General features: G+C 36.2%; 4 protein-coding genes across 4 annotated transcripts; 3 read left to right on the forward strand and 1 right to left on the reverse strand.

Annotated features, from left to right (window-relative positions):
- Nucleotides 1-3,089: 3,089 nt before the first annotated feature.
- Nucleotides 3,090-3,692, reverse strand: LOC103836260 (F-box protein At1g22220). The gene has a single exon (XM_009112507.1). The coding sequence runs from the start codon at nucleotides 3,690-3,692 to the stop codon at nucleotides 3,090-3,092; it is 603 nt and encodes a 200-aa protein (XP_009110755.1).
- A 2,274-nt stretch (nucleotides 3,693-5,966) lies between these two features.
- On the forward strand, nucleotides 5,967-8,516 carry LOC103835707 (putative RING-type E3 ubiquitin transferase C3H69). Its single transcript, XM_009111898.3, has 5 exons — nucleotides 5,967-6,239; nucleotides 6,425-6,512; nucleotides 6,601-7,356; nucleotides 8,103-8,191; nucleotides 8,280-8,516. The coding sequence occupies exons 1-5, from the start codon at nucleotides 6,229-6,231 to the stop codon at nucleotides 8,311-8,313; spliced, it is 978 nt and encodes a 325-aa protein (XP_009110146.1). The 5' UTR covers nucleotides 5,967-6,228; the 3' UTR covers nucleotides 8,314-8,516.
- A 276-nt stretch (nucleotides 8,517-8,792) lies between these two features.
- On the forward strand, nucleotides 8,793-13,781 carry LOC103835708 (agamous-like MADS-box protein AGL104). The gene is made up of 13 exons (XM_009111899.3): nucleotides 8,793-9,134; nucleotides 9,278-9,331; nucleotides 9,413-9,445; nucleotides 10,095-10,113; nucleotides 10,209-10,270; nucleotides 10,403-10,430; nucleotides 10,528-10,589; nucleotides 10,692-10,952; nucleotides 11,087-11,249; nucleotides 11,336-12,796; nucleotides 12,874-13,113; nucleotides 13,178-13,309; nucleotides 13,403-13,781. The coding sequence occupies exons 1-10, from the start codon at nucleotides 8,860-8,862 to the stop codon at nucleotides 11,483-11,485; spliced, it is 1,107 nt and encodes a 368-aa protein (XP_009110147.2). The 5' UTR covers nucleotides 8,793-8,859; the 3' UTR covers nucleotides 11,486-12,796; nucleotides 12,874-13,113; nucleotides 13,178-13,309; nucleotides 13,403-13,781.
- LOC103836261 (cysteine protease XCP2) lies at nucleotides 12,229-13,529 on the forward strand. The gene is made up of 6 exons (XM_033278115.1): nucleotides 12,229-12,267; nucleotides 12,689-12,796; nucleotides 12,874-12,950; nucleotides 13,012-13,121; nucleotides 13,178-13,307; nucleotides 13,403-13,529. Exons 1-6 carry the CDS (start codon nucleotides 12,229-12,231, stop codon nucleotides 13,527-13,529), a joined length of 591 nt encoding a protein of 196 aa, XP_033134006.1.
- Nucleotides 13,782-14,751: the final 970 nt, after the last annotated feature.

Below are 14,751 nucleotides of genomic sequence, written 5' to 3' on the forward strand. Positions count from 1 at the left end.
AGTCTTAGTCTCAGAACCTCTAGATGGAAACAACTATGGAATCTGGTTGATTGCTATGACGACTAGTCTTGAAGCTAAGAATAAGCTAGGTTTCTTGGATGGATCGATTGCTAAACCTCTGGAGAATGATCAATATTTCAAGATTTGGTGTCGTTGCAATAGTATGGTCAAGTCTTGGTTGCTGAATAGTGTATCTAAGAAGATCTACACTAGCATTCTATACATCAAGCATGCTGCAGATATATGGAAGGATTTGCATACTCGTTTTCACAAATCAAACCTTCCGCGTCTCTATAAGCTTCGACATCAGATCCATTCATTGCGTCAAGGGAGTTTGGATCTCTCGTCCTATCACACACAAACGCAGGCTCTTTGGGAAGAATTAATCAGTATTCAACCACCTGCCTCAACTGTTGAAGAGTTCTTGGCTGAGAAAGAGACTAACCGTGTCATTGATTTTCTTATGGGATTGAATGAAAGCTATGAGAGTATTCGCAGCAGGATATTAATGAAGAAAGCCTTCCCTTCTCTATCAGAGGTGTTTAATCTTCTTGATCAGGAGGATAGTCAAAGAAATGCATCTGTCCTGCCTTCTCCGGATCTCTCTACAACAGCTTTTCATGTGTCTCAATCTTCAGGACATGGTGCTATACCTCAGTCATTTTCTTCATCATCTAGTGGACCATCTGGGGGATATATCAGGAAAGATAGACCATATTGTACGCATTGCCATCGTGTTGGACATGTTGTTGACAAATGTTACAAGAAGCATGGTTATCCTAACAGCTTCAAGCCGAATCAGAGGAATGATAAAATCTCCATTCCAGTTACTGCTAATGTAACGGTTGAAGAAGCTGTATCAGATGATTTGTCTCCTATTCAGATTCAACAGCTCGTGTCCTTCCTCAGTAGCAAGCTTCAGAGTCCAATGGATCATCCTAAACCCGAGGTTCACTCTGTCTCAGTTTCTGTGCCTTCTTCTTCATCAAACACTTGCCCAATTTCCGGTACTTTCACTCCCTCTATCCTTTGTTCTTTTACCGGAGTTGATAGGCCTTATATTTGTTCCACAAACACTTCTGTCAATGCCATTAATGCTTGGGTGATAGATTCAGGAGCAACCAACCATATTTCTCATCAACAATCATCTTTTACTTCTGTTAAAACCCTCCCTGACACTAACGTAACCCTTCCTAATGGAGTTCTGGTGAACATTGTTGGAATAGGAAACATTAGTCTAGGTAGCCACATTACCTTAACTGATGTCTTATACATCCCACAATTTAAGTTCAACCTACTTAGTGTCAGTTGCATTACAAAGAAGATGCATTGTAGAGTCTGGTTTGATGAGTTTTCTTGTGGTATTCAGGAGCCTACACAGGAATTAATGATTGGAATGGGTAGAGAAGTCGCAAACCTTTATTTCTTGGACATCGAGTCAGTTTCTTCACAAGGTACCGTGTCTTCTTTTAAAAACTTTGTTGGGTCTGTTGTTAGTATGGAAATGTGGCATAAGAGATTAGGTCATCCTTCTCATTCTAAACTTGAAACAATGAAATCTTTGTTGTCTTTTCCCAAAAATTTGAATAAAGATGATACTCATTGTCACGTTTGCCATCTCTCTAAACAAAAACATTTACCTTTTCCCACAAGTAAAAATAGAAGCACTGAACCTTTTGATCTTGTTCACATAGATGTCTGGGGACCCTTTTCAATTCCTACTCATGATGGCTTTCGGTATTTTCTTACCATTGTGGATGATTTCTCTCGGGCAACATGGGTGTATCTCCTAAAGTCTAAGTCTGATGTCATTACAGTCTTCCCTATTTTTGTTACCATGGTAGAAACCCAATTTGATAGGAAACTTAAGAGGGTTAGATCTGACAATGCACCAGAACTCAATTTCACCTCTTTCTTTCAATCAAAAGGCATTCTTTCCTTTCATTCCTGCCCAGAAACTCCACAACAAAATTCTGTTGTGGAACGAAAACACCAACATATCTTAAATGTTGCTCGTTCTCTTCAATTTCAATCTCATATTCCTCTTTGTTATTGGGGTGATTGCGTTCTCACCGCTGTTCATCTCATTAATCGCATTCCTTCTCTCATCACTGATCATAAAAGTCCTTTTGAACTCTTAACCAAAAAGCTCCCTGATTACATTTCACTTAAAACATTTGGTTGCTTATGTTATGCTTCTACCTCACCCAAGGGCAGACACAAATTCGATCCTAGAGCTCGTGCTTGTGTCCTTATAGGTTACCCTCCAGGTGTTAAAGGATACAAGCTCCTCGATCTTCAAACTAATTCCATTTCAGTTTCTCGTCATGTTACATTTCATGAGGATCTTTTTCCTTTCGTTGGAGTTGATTTAGATTCAGAACATCATAATTTTTTCCCTGATCTAACTTCCTCAACTTCCAACATAGATCCCATGGTTTCTCCTGTGTTTTCTCCTGATGCAGAAACTTCTTCTTCTGCATCAATCCCGAAGGTTTTGCCCACTGCAATTCCTTCTTCTGATGTTTCTGATTCCTCTGATCAGACATCACACAGGAAAACTAAAACACCTGCTTATCTTAAAGACTACTACTGCAATGAAGCAGAGTATAGAAGTCTTTCGGTGGTTTCTGATGAGCTTTTCTGGCTTACTAACTTCCTCAAAGAACTTCACTTCAATCTCGCCAAACCGTCATTGTTATTTTGTGACAACACTGCTGCGATTCATATTGCACACAATGCTGTGTTTCATGAGCGCACGAAGAACTTGGAGATTGATTGTCACAGCGTACGGGAAAGAATGGTTGCAGGTTATTTCAAATTGCTTCATGTGCGTACTGACTTGCAACTAGCTGATCCTTTCACTAAAGCTCTGTATCCGGCTCCGTTTCGACGTCTGTATGGCAAGATGGGTCTTCTCAATATCTTTGTCCCATCTTGAGGGGGACTATTAGTGTATATAGAGTCATTGTATATATCGGTTTAGTATTAGCTACTTAGCTTACCGGTTAGACTCGGTTTAGAGTTAATTATGAAGTGTATATAAACCCCAATTGTACATTGTTGATAATTAATGAGAATATCTACGTTTACTCATACATCTCCTTGTGCTCCTTCACGACTTGGCTCATCAGGTGATGACGTGTCGACGCGGCCATCAACGCCTTTATCGTCCACTCCACGCGCGTTTTAAGACCAGTCACGAACTCGGCGTCTGACTCACCGTCGGGAGAAGACACGGTGGAGGCGGAGCGAAACGCTACAACGACGCATGTTTTGAGAGTTTTACCAAACTCTGCTTTCCACTTAATTCCGGCGCCTTTCTCCGGCTTTGCATCTCCCCCTGGAAGCTCCACGTCAAGATTCTTGATCCGGTCGAACCGGGAGAGAAGCTTGGAAGGGATAACCGGAGAAAGATTTGTGGTTGGGATTGGTTTAGCCGGTTTAGAAAACAGAGAAAACAAACCGTGAAAGGGTTTGCATACAGATTTAAAGAAGTTGCTGACGGGAGAATCGGGTGGTGACTCGGTGGTAACGACTTGGTCGAGACGGAGGATGAGTGACTCGGACTGAGGGACGAGCGAGTTGAATCGCTTAGAGAGGGAACTGCAACGAAGCAAGGTTTTGACGTCGCCGACTTTGTCCAAGATATAGACGACGATAGGATCTGGAAGTCCATCAAAAACGTCCATCTTTGCTTATAACCTTTGGATCGGAGAAGAGAGTTTGTGTATTCAAGTCTCTCTATGTATCTTCTCTTACACTGTATCTATTGAGTCTGGAGTGTGAATAAGAGTTTAAATAGGAAAGAACACGACGGCCAAACACATAGGAAAGATTATTGTGGGACCTACTTGCCGGCTTGTAATGCTATTTTTATTGGTATAATTAATATCAAAAAAATACAATATTCTAAAAACCATTTGTTGGTTTGATTTTGTCAAAAGTGTTGCATCGGACGGTCTATAACCGTTGCTTGATCGACGCTCCACGCAGCTTAAACATTTGTTTACCATAATCTTGATCCATACCCGAAAAAATTCAAGAAGATTTGTAATGATAGAATCTTCTCTAATGGAATCATTAATGACAACTATTCGTCAATCCAATTATTTAGTACATGTAAATTTATTGAAGTTACTTATTGCAAGCTATCCAATCGGTTTATTTTCATGTTAATCATATCCTAACATAAGTCCACAATATTCCATGATTAACACAAACCAAAACAATACAAAAAAGCTTCCCAAGTTTTATGTACGACGTTGCAAAATTGAACTCTTTAGCATTCGTAAGGGTCACACTCTGTATATGATTATAAAATACATTCACATAAATAATAGAATCAAGGACATTTTCGTTTTTTAATGAGGGAAAATATTAGCATTAAAAATTGAATCTAAAATAGTATGTCTACAATTATCTTATTATGAATGGAAAAGTTCATGATCAGTGATGATTGATCATTAATTAACATGTCCAAAAATATTTAGATCATTACATCACTTTCATTGTTAAAAATAACTAATCAGACGGTGGTGGTCTAATGACTTATAAACAACACAAAATATTACTTTCTCCGTTTTATTTTAATTGTCGTTTTAGGTTTGTGCACACAAATTAAAAAATATATTTAATTTTGTATATTTTCAATAGAAAAACATCATTACCTATACACCTAACTATATTTCAACCAATAAAAAAATTAACAGAGAATTAGGATTAATAAATTTTGCCTTTAAACTTTAAAACGCCACTTAAGACGAATTGTTTTCTCCAAAACAATAAGTACTTTGAAACGGAATAAGTATTAGCACTATTTGTTTTGTTTTAATATAAACGAATTATTCGAAATAAAAGATTCTTTCTATCAGGAATAATATTCCAAGCGGAATATTAAATGAAAGGGTTTGTTGAATTCAAGTGTTGTAATTGGTTTTATACTCTAAAAATGGGATATGCTTTACTAAAAAATGATTACATTAATTCTGTTGATACTATTGTAATACCTGATTCCCTTTGCTATCAGAAAATTTAAAGAAATACATTTATTTTAGTTCATCTAGTACAAATTATAATAACAAATGATAACAACCCTAACATTTTAAAATGCAATACTAGTAATCTAAAGAAAGTGGATGGTATGAATTATACCCTTTTTTATTTCAGGTACAACCCACGCTTGAGAACGACTAAACTAATAGAGTAAGAAGATTTTAATCATTACAATAGCTTATTGAATATATAAATCTATAGAGATTCAATGAACAGCACAGCTAATATCAATTTGTAAAGTTTTTACCGGGAAAAGTCATGAACAGAACATGAAGTAACAAATTTAGCTTTGTAAATGATGACATTCAACATTATTAAAATTGCAAAAAGACAAATGTAAAATGTTAATTAAAATTAACAAAAGGGATGAACCGAATACTTGTTTAATAACATGCTTTCTTCGCCAAAGACAAAACAGAGTACTTGTCACATTGCATAAAAAAATAATTTTTATTAATTTTACAGGTATTTTCATGGTACCAGAGATAGTGGATTCGTTCATATACCATGCTTAAGGAACAATTAAGAAAGAAAAAAAACAAGATTGGTAAGTTCAGCTAAGTTTGTTATATGTATACATGATTCTTCACACTTTCTTGATCAGCCACAGGAGAATCTCCAACGGTTTATATTAAGAAACATGTAAATATGCATAAAAAAGCGTATATTTGTACATACATATGTAGCTGTAGATGTAGAGGAGTGAAATACGTGTATATATATACTGAACATTGTAACATTAGGTTTGAATCTGGCAAGAATGCGATCATTCATCAAGATGGGCCCGTTGGGTTATATATAGGATAATACTATGGATTTAATGAAAATTAGAGATGGGCTCATTGGGCCTTCCACATTTATTTATATATAAAAGATAAATAGGTTTAATGACAATCAGACCGCGGCGTTGTAATAAGAGTGTACGGTCGGGATACGTCTGCAGTTCATTTGTCCTAATTTGGAATTTTGAATAAGAAGAAGAAGAATCCTGAGAAACGCACCTTTTACGATACGCCGCCTTGTCTATACCCCCGACGAAATCGCCACCTTTTGTAGACTAACACCGTGTCGAAAGCTCAAAGCCAGAGCAAAACGGATCTCAGCTACCCAGTGACGCTGTCTCACTCCTCCGATTAAAAAGTTTTGCTCTTTTCTCGATTCCCGATCACCCCCATGTCGAAAAGGTGCTTCCTTAACCTATTTAAACGTGTTTCTTCTCTTGCTTCTTAACGTTTATGCTCAAACTCCACGATTCTTAATTGCAATTTGATAAAAAAAAAGTAATGATTTTTGAATGCTTTCTCAAAAATGGATTCATCTCTATGTATGCTTTCTCACTCCTTTTTGGTTTGTTTGTTTTGTCTCTTAGGATCCTTTGTAAGTTCTTTGCTCACGGTGCTTGCTTAAAAGGAGACAACTGTGAGTTCTCACATGACTGGAAGGATCCTTCAAACAATGTAACCTCTTCTTCTTCTTCTTCTCTAATGTATATAAGATGAACCACCGTTTATTCATTAACTTGAAACTTTGGTTTGTGTATCCTAGATTTGCACTTTCTACCAGAGAGGCAACTGCTCTTACGGAAGCAGATGCAGGTACGAACATGTCAAACCTTCTCGCCCTCCTCACCCATCTCCTGCCTCATCTTCCACCTACCTATCTTCTCCCTTTGTTTCCGAAAGAGATTTAAGCTCATCACCAGCGTGGACTTTGGCTTCCTTAGACAACGAGGTCAACAACACTGACGCAACCAAACCAGAAGACCAACCCATCTGCTCATACGCCGCAGCCGGCGACTGCCCACGCGGCGACCAATGCCCCCACATCCACGGAGACCTCTGCCCAACGTGTCAGAAACATTGCTTGCATCCCTTCAGACCAGTGGAGAGAGAGGAGCACAAGAGATCGTGCGAGAAGAAGCATAAGCAGCTCGAAGCGTTGAAACTTAGCCAGGACGTGGAGTGCTGCGTCTGCTTGGAGCGTGTGCTCTCCAAACCCACTCCGGCCGAACGGAAGTTCGGGATACTCACCGAGTGTGATCACGCTTTCTGCATAGGGTGCATCAGGAACTGGCGTAGCAGCTCTCCTTCCACTGGTATGGATGTCAACAGCACGCTCAGGGCTTGCCCCATATGCCGCAAGCTATCGTATTTCGTTGTTCCTAGTGTCATATGGTTCTCAGATCCTGAGGAGAAAAAGGGAATTATGGACAACTACAGGGACAAGCTCAGGTCAATTGATTGTAAGCACTTCAATTTTGGAGATGGGAACTGTCCATTTGGGACAAGTTGCTTCTACAAGGTATTATTCTCTAGTCATATGATTGCTGTTAATTTTTTCTGGTATTATGTGACTGCTATATTGAATCAGTTTTGTGTCTTATTATCTTTGAAGAGTGATTACATTCACAAACATTTTGTGGTTATCTGTTTGAGTCACACTATAATCAATGGCCTCTTGAAACTTTAGGATTATATATAAATTGTTTGGGTTTGTAGAATTTTGCCAACCAAGTTTTAAGTCTTTTAGGAAGTTTGATTAGTCCTTTTATTGGATGTTATTGTGTTCACAGCACACTGTGAAGCCAGGGTCATATGCATGGAGACACCACAGGCCACCTCCAAGGCGTCCAAGGCCCACCTCTGGATCTAACTTCTCAGAGATTAATGCGTTTCTTAATATGATGGGGAACATAATGTCTGAAGGAGGATATGGTCCTTTTGGATTTGAAGATTCGGATGATGATGATAATGAACTGACTTCAACAGACATGATGATGTTACTCATGAACTTGGATATGGACTCCGATGATGATGACTCCAATGAGGATAGCTATTAACATATTTAAAGTTACTATTTAAAGTGAGAGTCCTAGCCTCTTAGGTCATTATGGTTATTGATATGGTAGATGGGACTATCCTTTGTCGTTTATGTGGATTATAGTATGGCTATTTTGCCATTGGAATGTAGTATTTGATGATGGTGTGTTGATATTATATGGATGTACTTCTAAAACTCAGAAGGTGTGTGTGTGTGTGATTCTGCAGCATGCGTTTCATGATGGTCGTTTGGAGGAAGTGGTTCTAAGGCATCTGGATGCAGAAGATGGGCAGACTGTGATAGCTAAAGATATAAGGTATTGTTGGTGCCTTCCAATCACTCAAGTTAGTTTCTTGTTTCAGTCACTTTTAAATTTTAACTCTGCTGTGTTATGTCTTGTATAGGTTGTCTGACTTTCTTGAGAATATGCACATATGAATGAAGGACTCTTTTGGTACAATAAAGAACAAGGGCAAATATGTTATGATGAACCTCTCTTTTTGTGGGATCTTTTTTTGTTGTTCATTGCAATTGGCTGATTTGAGTTGGAAGATTTTATCTTTGACACCATTGCTTTGTGACCTGAGATGAGACTGAATCATTTTGTACTGATTTTTGTATTTATAACAAATATTTACAACTTGGAGGACAAAGTAGATGTGAAGATCAGGAACTGAACCTCTTTAGATACATACAACAAAGACCTAAACCTGGAGCCTATAATAAATAAAAATCTATATGTATAAATCAATAATCATCCATTAATGGTCTTTAAATTCTAATTATTTCAAGCCCCATAAGTTTTAATGTAGGCTCTAGAGATCTCCAACCAAAAAGTGAAAGGCTTCAGGATTTACAACAAAACAAAGGCAAGAGAGAAAGAGAGGAACTTAGTCAACCTCTATTTTTAGTTCCTCCTAAAATGCCTAAATATATGCACCTTCTTCCACCCTCCCTATATTAACACCACTATCCTCTTACAACATGTTTTTTTCTCTCTCTTGGAGATTACTTGATCAGCATTACAGCAAATTCCCATTTGTATCAAGAGAAACCTCTTCTTGCTACGTCAATATGGGTCGGGTGAAACTGGAGATCAAAAGAATTGAGAACACAACGAATCGACAAGTAACCTTCTCAAAACGTAGAAATGGTTTGATTAAGAAAGCTTATGAATTGTCGATTCTCTGCGACATCGACATTGCTCTTATCATGTTCTCTCCTTCCGATCGTCTTAGCCTCTTTTCAGGCAAAACTAGGTTATGTTAATGTCATTTAAACCTTTTTGGTCCATTAACATTAGCTTTCTTGGGTTTGGATACGTAAAATATATTATGATAGATGTATACTACGTACATATATGTGACTATATGATTTATAATTTCTTAATTTATCTCTTCAGGATCGAAGATGTTTTCACAAGGTTTATAAATCTCTCTAACCAAGAAAGAGAGAAGTAAGCTAACACTAGCTTCCTTTCAATCACTTTTCAAGATTGTTCGTAAATTTGACTTCTGTTTTTCTTTACTTTTTTCAGTGCTCTAGTCTTTCCTGACCAGGATAGACGCCCGTAAGTATCATTCTTTTAAGGGCAATTATCAATAATAGCACCTTTTGAAGTTTATGTTTCAAAAATAGCACTAGAAGGAGAAAGTCACAAAAATGACATTCATTAAAGGGTAAAATATCTATAATACCCTTGGTTTAAAATTAAATAAACAAACTAAAATAAATAAAAATAAAAAAATAAAAAATAAAAATAAAAAAAAAAATTTTTTTTATAGTTTCAGATTATATGTTTTCAGATTCGAAATTTTTATAATTTTTTTTTAAAAAAAAATTTTAAATCTTTTTTTTATTTTTTTTTCAGATTTTATTTTTATAATTTAAAAATACTTTTTGAAACTGTTTTTAAAATTTTTATTTTTTATTTTATTATTTATTATTTATAAAATTTTAAATCCTAATTCCAAAACCCCACCCCTTAACTCTAAACCCTAAGGTTTGGATTAATTAACCCTAGGGGTATAAGTGTACATTACCTCTTTAATGAAACCTATTTTTGTGACTTTGAGCCTTGAGTGCTACTTTGGGAACAAAAACTTGGTTTAGTGCTATTCTAGTCTTTTTCTCTTCTTTTAATTACATTACAATTACATAATCATTTGGGTCTAAGGAAAAATTAATTATTGCATATTTTTACCTTTTTATATACGCAGGGACATCCAAAGCAAAGAGGTTCCACTGATCCTATTGAATCACTTTTGTTTTCCTCTCAAAATGTGACAGATTTGTATTTCTCTAATAATAATGATAATGTTATTACTTGACAGTATCTATTAAGGATTTTGCAGCAGCTCAAGACTGAAAATGACATCGCTCTTCAACTCACCAAGTCCGAAACTTCCTTCTTATTTGTCTTTATAATTCCCATTTGATATTTTCTATTGTTCACCAACATACACATTCTGCTTTTCTAATCTAACTATACACTGTTTTTTTCTTCCATATACCAATTTGAATAAAGCCCTGCAGCTATCAAGTCCGATGTCGAGGTGATTAATATTCATGTTCTCCATCGATTAACTATATATATATTCATATATTTGTCACTAATTATAATTAGTTTAATTGAATAATTGGAAAATGTAGGAACTTGAGCAAGAAGTGTGTAGATTACAACAACAACTCCAAATGGCAGAGGAAGAACTAAGGTCTTTTTTAAAAACAATAACATGTCATATGTATATGCGATAATTTTATAAGATGTTAATTATTCAATATTAGGATACCTTTGTGTGACATAATATGGGCAGGAGATACGAACCGGATCCAGTAAGATTCACTAGCATGGAGGATTATGAAGTTTGTGAGAAGCAACTTCTCGACACGTTAACACATGTTGTCCAACGACGAGAGCATCTCGTAAACAGCCATTTATCTTCATACGAAGCATCCACTATGCAACAAGGCATTGCAGGTCCTTTTGCAAACGGCGTCCTCGAAGGTTGGTTGCCTGAAAATGGACACAATCAAGTCAATTTATTTGATGCATCGGCTCATTCTAACCAACTCAGGTACTAATTAATAGTTTTCTAAGCTTCCTCAAATATTTATTTTCTTTCGAATCAAAACATCATAACATGCATATTTTTGCACATTTTCTTCATAAAAGGATACACTTTTTATAAAATTAATTATAATTTGACAGAGAATTGTCATCGGCTATGTACGAACCATTGTTGCAAGGTAGTAGCTCAAGTTCGAACCAAAACAACATGAGTGAATGTCACGTAACGAATCACAATGGTGACATGTTCTCTGAGTGGGCCCAGGCGTATTCATCATCGGCCTTGTTCCCTTCTATGAACCAGGTTTTTTATTTATTTAAAGATTAAGTAATTGTTTACACTAAGCAAAAAATGAATATTAGCATCATAAACATTTTGGCCAATGCCAGCATGGAAGTGTAGGACCCAGTATAGAGGAAATGATACCAGGTCAGCAAAGTGAAATCCCGGCAGTGACCACTATGGAGGCACCACAACAAGCTAAGCTTGAAATGGTCGACGACTATGAAACAAGAGTTCCACAGCTCAGTAGCCAATAATGTCAGAAACATGAGTCCATATATGTATTATATTTATACCCCAAATACTTTTTCTTATTTGATTTGAGACGATGGTAAAAAAAAAAAACAAATCGTCGTAATTGTATACCAGTTTTTGACAATAAAAATACCAGATTGTCCCCCTAAATATTTTATATTTTAAGAAGTATCCTAAAATTTCGACACATTTTTGTTTTCGCTCAAAACATATTTTCCTATGTTAATTATCCTATCATTTTATCTTATTTTTAATCGAACGTTAATCTATACTATATTAAAAGGGATATATGAGCTCCATTGAGCCTATCCACGTCAGCCAATTAAATCAACCAATCATATCATTTTAATGATCCACGTCATCATCCACACAACGCCAGCAAGTCATCTTCTCCATTTTTGTATATCGTGCACGACTTTTCCACTCCTATTTACGACTTATTTCCTCCCTCCTCCTTTAATTAATCATCTGTCTCTGTGATCACTCACGCTTCAGCTTCTCCTCTATTCTATATACAAGCTGTATTTTTTCTTTTTGGTTCTGCGGCACTGGTCCGTGGTCTCAACTTCACCCGCCTTCGTCCCCATGGATGGATCGAAGGAAACATCAACAAGCTCTGTGATCAACTCAAGAAATCTTCTCCGATAAAAGTTGAATCTGGAAATTCCAACACGAAGAAGAGAAGATCTGATTACGATTCCCCCATGCGGCTCCTGTTGCCGTCAAAAGGTACACGATCTGAACGATGATATTGACGGAGGAAGACCTGATCGGGGGTGTTCAGGTATAAAGGATCTAAATTTCTGATTGAAAATGCTATAAAAAGGCTAGCTTTTTTCCTTTGAACATCATCTTCTCAAACTGTGAAAACACCAAAGTTAATTCATTTTCTGTGAGATGTCAAAAAAAAAAAAATTTCATTTTCTGTGATTTGAAGGCTTGGTTATATATGTCTGTATCAAGACTCGGTTGATAAAACCAGGACCTTTGGAGAAGCGAATTCGAGGTTTAGATTTATGAGAGTGGCTTGGGATGTGACCAAGCGTCAGTAACAGATTCAGTTGCATTCAGACTAACAAGAAAGTGAAAAGCTAATGGCTTGGTCTCAACGAGTTTTCAGATTTGAGCCACGAAGGAGAGGTTACGGAGTGTTCCGATCATCATTAAGAAGAGATTATGGAGTTTGGGGCTCAAGACTGATGTAGAAAGAGCAAGAGTTCGCTTATAAGGACTTTGATGTGAGGCTTTGCCTAAATCTGTTGAGTGGAGAACGAAAGGAGCCGTGCACTATGTCAAGAACCAAGGCTCTTGCGGTAAGCAAAAATCTTGGACTCTGATGTGTTATAGCTTTAATTTTTTATTTAGATTTTTTTTTTGAATTGTTATGCAGGAAGTTATTGGGCGTTTTTGGACAGTTGCTGCAGTGGAAGGTGTAAACAAGATTGTGACCGCAAACTTGACAGCATTGTCTGAACCATAACTCATAGATTGTAGTCTGTGACACAACTTACAACAATGGCTGCAACAGTGGTTTCATGGATTATGCTTTTGAGTACGTGGTGAATAACGTATTCGCAAGGAAGAGGATTATCCTTACTCTATGGAAGAAGGAACTTTCTAAATGCAAAAGGTTTTTGTGTAACTGCAAAAAAGGAATAAATTGGTCGTACTAATTCTCTTTGTTTTTAAACCAGATGAATCTGAAATGGTAACTATCAGCGGGCACCAAGATGCACGTAGAAATGATGAGAAAAATCTCTTGAAGGCATTGGCTCATCAATCTCTCAGTGTCGCTATTGATGCTTCTGCTAGAGACTTCCAGCGGTGTAAGTACATTATTAAATCCATGGAAAATGAATAATCTTCTTGATGTTTGAATTATTGTGTTTTGGTATGTGAAAAATGTCTTTGATGGGCAGTGTGGTCGATTTGGACCATGGTGTTACTGCAGTTGGGTATGGATCAAGCAAGGGTTCAGATTATATCATTGTGAAAAATTCTTGGGGACCAACATGGAGGGTGGGGAGAAAGGTTACATCAGGATGAACACTGGGAAACCAGGGGTGTCTGTGGAATCAATAAGATGCTTCCTTCCCCACCAAACCGAAGTGGTGATATCATTTTATCCTATATGCATTTGATCATTATCTTAATATCTTCATAACAACATGAATTTTGTCATGAAATTGTTATGTTAATGAATAGAAATGTTGTAAGTATGAGCAATAACAAAAAAAAAGATGATTGAAAAAACAGAGCATTATTATACTGAATAAAAACAGAGAACTAGATTGAACAGTTTCATAGGTAGAAAGTACATTAAGATAATAGAAGACGAATACATTACACAGTTTCTTAGATTAGAAGTAATTGTAGAAAAAAAATATCAAAGACTAGAATATCAAAAAACAGACAGAAATACAGAAGTGACTTAGTTTGTCTACTAAACTTGAACTGAACATGAGTCTTTGTATCTCGATCATCATTGTGTCTGAAGCAAAGTGCTTGCCCAGGATTGCCTCTCAAAAAACAATTCAATTTATGAAAGAAATATATAACTAAGAGAGGAAACAGTGCCGTGCGAGGCTATCTAGAGGCCTAAGGCAATTTTAAAATATGGGGCCTTTCATATAACAAGTAAATATGTAATTAATATAGTTTTGATAGGATATAAATCATGAAAACAAAACCATAACATACTATATCAACAAAAGAGAAGAGGAAAAAGTACCAGTGTATAAACGAAGAGGATGGTGGCATGGAGAAAAAAACGAGGTAGTGTAATGTATCAAAAGTTCTTTGAAAGGCGATACAATGATTAGAAATATATCTAATTCAAATTAAGATTTTTGATTTATAGTGTTTTTAGAAAACTTCCAGAAAAAATGTTATTTTAACCCATAAAACTTGACCTGATTCGTTTTTGATTTGCCATTCAGCTTTTTCTTATTGGTTTCCTTTTTCTTTCTATAAAAGATTATATTCCAAAATATATATACAATCAAAGATTCGAACACAGGTCACTAACTATGAGGGTTGAGAAACCTCAAGTCTAAATCACTACGAGAGGCTAAACTTTCAGAAATTTGGAGCCCCAAAAATTCTATATATACTAGATGTTTTGTCCGCACTTGCGGGCTTAATCGTTTTACACATATATATATTAGTTTATATTTTATTAATTCAAAAATCAGCATGATAACTTATTATTTTTGTTTAAAAAAAAAATCAAACATCAAATTATATATATATAAATATATGACGTAAA

Source organism: Brassica rapa, chromosome A08 (genome assembly GCF_000309985.2).
Source record: "Brassica rapa cultivar Chiifu-401-42 chromosome A08, CAAS_Brap_v3.01, whole genome shotgun sequence".
Lineage (NCBI taxonomy): Eukaryota > Viridiplantae > Streptophyta > Magnoliopsida > Brassicales > Brassicaceae > Brassica > Brassica rapa.

Bases quoted from the DNA above. Each gene is read 5' to 3' on its own strand.
- LOC103836260 (XM_009112507.1), bottom strand. From the start codon at position 3,692: ATGGACGTTTTTGATGGACTTCCAGATCCTATCGTCGTCTATATCTTG.
- LOC103835707 (XM_009111898.3), top strand. The intron at 6,513-6,600 runs GTAACCTCTTCT...TGTGTATCCTAG, and splicing joins GGAAGGATCCTTCAAACAAT to ATTTGCACTTTCTACCAGAG. The intron at 8,192-8,279 runs GTATTGTTGGTG...TGTCTTGTATAG, and splicing joins GTGATAGCTAAAGATATAAG to GTTGTCTGACTTTCTTGAGA.
- LOC103835708 (XM_009111899.3), top strand. From the start codon at position 8,860: ATGTTTTTTTCTCTCTCTTGGAGATTACTTGATCAGCATTACAGCAAA. The intron at 9,135-9,277 runs GTTATGTTAATG...TTATCTCTTCAG, and splicing joins CTCTTTTCAGGCAAAACTAG to GATCGAAGATGTTTTCACAA. The intron at 9,332-9,412 runs GTAAGCTAACAC...TACTTTTTTCAG, and splicing joins TCTAACCAAGAAAGAGAGAA to TGCTCTAGTCTTTCCTGACC.
- LOC103836261 (XM_033278115.1), top strand. From the start codon at position 12,229: ATGATATTGACGGAGGAAGACCTGATCGGGGGTGTTCAG. The intron at 13,122-13,177 runs GTAACTGCAAAA...TTTTTAAACCAG, and splicing joins TAAATGCAAAAGGTTTTTGT to ATGAATCTGAAATGGTAACT. The intron at 13,308-13,402 runs GTGTAAGTACAT...TTTGATGGGCAG, and splicing joins TCTGCTAGAGACTTCCAGCG to TGTGGTCGATTTGGACCATG.